At 40.8% G+C, this 3978-nt stretch overlaps 1 protein-coding gene across 1 annotated transcript in view; it reads left to right on the top strand.

Annotated features, from left to right (window-relative positions):
- LOC128248080 (zinc finger protein 236-like) overlaps positions 1-3724 on the top strand; it is a 5546-nt gene extending 1822 nt beyond the window's left edge. Inside the window, exon 2 of the mRNA XM_052968500.1 lies at positions 560-3724. Within this exon, the coding sequence (XP_052824460.1) occupies positions 560-3558 (2999 nt within the window). The 3' untranslated portion in view covers positions 3559-3724. The remainder of the gene's footprint in view (positions 1-559) is intronic.
- The last annotated feature ends 254 nt before the right edge of the window (positions 3725-3978 follow it).

Here is a 3978-nt window from a genome sequence, read left to right as displayed (position 1 = left end):
TTCTTTAAGGGTTGGTAAAATAGAGATATCACCAGTGGCACATAAAAGCACCCCAGTGTCATGCAAATGGCACCCTTACCGGTGGCACGCAAATGCACCCATTACACTGTCGGAGTGGTTGGTGTTAGGAAGGGCATCCAGCCATATAAAACCATGCCAAATCAGACTGGAGTCTGGTGCAGCCTTCCAGCATACCAGCCTGGTCAAACCGTCCAACCCATGACAGCATGGACAATGGATGTTAAATGATGATGAAGATGATGATGATGATGATGATTCCAAGACATATGTATGATTCTTATCTATAATGGAGAAACAATTGCTACACAAATACACACACACACACACACACACATACATACATACATGCGTATGCATGTATCTTAAATCAAAATAGGACCCTCATGTGATTAGTAAACCCTCACCAAAAGCACATTACAACTTTGCTATATCGAATTCAAGACTAATCTATTTTTCATGACTTTTATGTTTGTTCAAACTAAATAATTAAAATGTATTAATTATCACCGTAATTATTTCTTTCATTTATTTCTTGCAGGTTCTGATGAAGAAGGATCAAAAAAGATCCGTTTGGATTCAGATCACTTGGCATCCGAAGCTGAAGAATCCGATACTTGTACAGAGTCTGGATCTCCTCTTCCAAAACCTATAAAAGTTGGTCAACTATACCAATGTCCGTGTTGTTCCTACTCAGCAGAAAAACTCTCTGGGTTAAACCGCCACAGAAGAATACACAACAGGTCGGCAAAAGAATGTGAAGAAACCCCACTGAATAAACCAATTCTGAAATCTGAGACATTTTGTAAAGAATGTAACATTCAATTCAGTTCCGTGAATACATTTAGAGGCCACAAGAAATTTTATTGTTCCCGTCGGAACAAGGAAACTCGGAAAGTAGAGTCACCAAATGTATTAAATAAGCCTGAAATTGGATCGCAGAGTCCCGTGAATTCACTGACGCCAGTTACTCATCATTTGTCAAATGTTCCTTATCATGTGACAGCGGGGAGCTCAGTATTGTCGACGCAGACGGCAGTTATTGTAGCAGCCCCTATTTTAGCACCGAATGGCATCCCAAGCCTTGCATTTACCGTACCAACAGTCATCGTACAACCAGTCGTTTCTTCTGCTAACCTCACCCAGCCTGCCCAGGCCCACCAAACCACCATTCCTACGTCGAATTCAAGCAAAGATCAACCATTAGATTTAAGTACTAAGAAGGACGATGCAAAATCAGAAGAGAAAGTCGCAGTTGAACCGCTTTCACCAACAGTTTCAGAATCTTCAGATACGAGGAACCGAATCAAAGAAGAGTTTGATTCCACATCTGCAGAAAGAAAATCAGTTTCTGAAAGTTCTTCATCTTCTTCAGCCTCGTCTGCTTCATCTTCTTCATGTTCTGCCACCACTACTACTACAGCTACCACCACGACCACCACTGCTGCAGCCGCTGCTATTGCTGCCACAACATGGTCGACCACAGAACCTAACGTTCTCAACCAGTTTTTCAAACAAGCCGCTCAACAGTATCCACACCAAACGGCTTTGATCACTTCTCCAAGCGGTCAGACTGCAACAGCGCATGTCAGCAAGTGCATGGAATGCAACATTGTCTTCTATAAACACGAGAATTTCATCGCCCACAAGCAGCACTACTGTGCCAGCAGGAGGGCTGTGAAGACATCGCCGCAAATATCACCGAAACTGTCCCCGCGTGAGGCGGCAGAGTCCAATTCTAGCAGTGTGGTGCTTGCTAAGAAATCTCCTGAACTCATCAACAAACCATCCGTATCGTTGAACAGTGAAGAGAAACTCGATCTTCTAAACAACAGCAGTAAAACTCATGTGATGTCTGCTGAGAACTCTGACAAGAAAGCTAATTTCAGCTATTACTGTGTCCCTTGTAAAATAAAGTTCAGTTCAGCATCGACCCTAAAGGCCCACAAAGATTATTATTGTCCACATGGTAAGAACAGTGAACAGTCATTAATTTTATGCAAGGCCGATGGTCATTCTGAAAGCAGTTGCAGTGAGGCAGATGACAACTCTTTGGAAGACAGTTTTTACACTTGCAACCACTGCCACACTTCGTATACTTCATCTAGGTTATACCGTCACCATTACTGTCCCGCTAATATGCAGAACCCAATGGTACGCTGCCCACATTGTGATTACGTTGCCCCCACTCAGAACAAACTGACCGAGCACATGAAAGCTCACACCTCTTCGCGAGGCTACAAGTGTTTATTGTGTGGTTACCGTGGCAATACTGTACGGGGCATGCGAATGCACGGCAAGACCCATACAGACAACGGTGAGGAATTTAATGAGAAACATGTCCTGGAGGTCGAAGAACCACCGCTTCTGCCAGTTTCTTTCAAAAATGGTACGTCTGATGTGTTTGGAAGTTTAGACATGGAAGCTGAATTGATTCGACTGAAGAATGAGCCGTACAAAAGAAGAAGATCTCGAAAATCCTACGAACGTATGGATATATCAAATCACGAACTTTTGCATGCTTGCAAGATATGTGGGGAGACTTTTAGTGACATGAAAGCATTCCAGATGCATAATTCTATTCACCGAACTTCTCCTTTAGTATCTCATACGATTCCAAGGCCGAAATCTGTGAATAACAACAAAGACTTAGAAGATTCTAGTCCCAGCAACAGCCAACTTCACAATATCCATGTTACTTCTTGTTTGGATCAAAATGTTACAATAACATCGAAAAAATTCAAATACACAGAAAATGCTGATCCAAACAGCACCCCTTTAAAATGTTTTCCAAAAACATCTGGAGAAATCTCTCCAACGTTGAGTCAACCTCGGAAAACGTCTTCTTACAACAGTAGCGTTCTCTGTCTAAAATATGAAGACAGCAAAGATGGAAATCTGAAGAATGCAGTGAATTCGTTCCAGTCTGCAGGTGTGCAGAATAGTGCAGAAGAAGCTGTCGCAAACGACCACCAAACTAAGACGGCTCCTTCGATTAGCCCCTTAATCCAGGTAAAACCTGAACCCATCGACCATGGCTATGATAAAGCTGAGAATAACATGAGTGGGCCTCCGCCTCAAAGCAACAGCCCTTCTTTGTCGGAAATTGCTAATATTTGTGTGAAAATTGAGGCCGAGAAGGAAGAGTGCAGTGAAAAGAGAGAAACCGGTCTGAATCTGTCCTCACCAAAAGAAGAATCTTCTGTTCCGCCACATTCCAAACTTGAAACCTCCACAAACCATACCCCCAAGACCTCTCCGTCTCCTCCCCGACCCTCCTCCACTCCTTCTTCCCCCACTGCCGCTCCTTTATCTGTCCTAGCCACTACATCGTCACCCCTCTATGTATATAACAAATCCCAGTACTTGAAAGGGGAGAGAACTGATACTTCCTCTAACCATGTGCCAGAGACGCATCTCTCCAAATATTGCCAGCAATGTGATATTAGTTTTACTTACTTAGCGACGTTCTTAGCTCACAAAAAACATTATTGTAGTGCCCGATTTCCGACAGAGCCGAAACCATCTGTGACTGCTTAAATATTTCGCTTTTTAACTAAAGGATTGCGTCCATGCAATTCATACAGACTCTCACACACACATACAAACACAAACAACCTCAATAGGAAATGTATATTAAAAAAAAAAAAGAAAAGAAATGAAACAAAATAAAATGAATAAATAAATAAAATTAAAATTTACAATTGAAGAGATATAATAATAAAAATGACAAATAATTAAAAAGAGAGACGAAGAGAGTGAAAGAAAAAGAAAAAAGAAAAAATTACAAAAATTACAAATGATAAAATAAATTAAAACAAATTTGAAAATGTTAATAATGATGATGACAACAATAATAATACTAATAATGATAATAATAATAATGATAATATTAAGCAAATAAAATTTATACTGAGTCCATTGTGAACACTCAGGAGTAAAATTTGATGTCTATAATTG

This window comes from Octopus bimaculoides, chromosome 6, assembly GCF_001194135.2.
Source record: "Octopus bimaculoides isolate UCB-OBI-ISO-001 chromosome 6, ASM119413v2, whole genome shotgun sequence".
Classification (NCBI taxonomy): Eukaryota; Metazoa; Mollusca; class Cephalopoda; order Octopoda; family Octopodidae; genus Octopus; species Octopus bimaculoides.
This window is presented reverse-complemented; position numbering and strand designations above follow the sequence as displayed.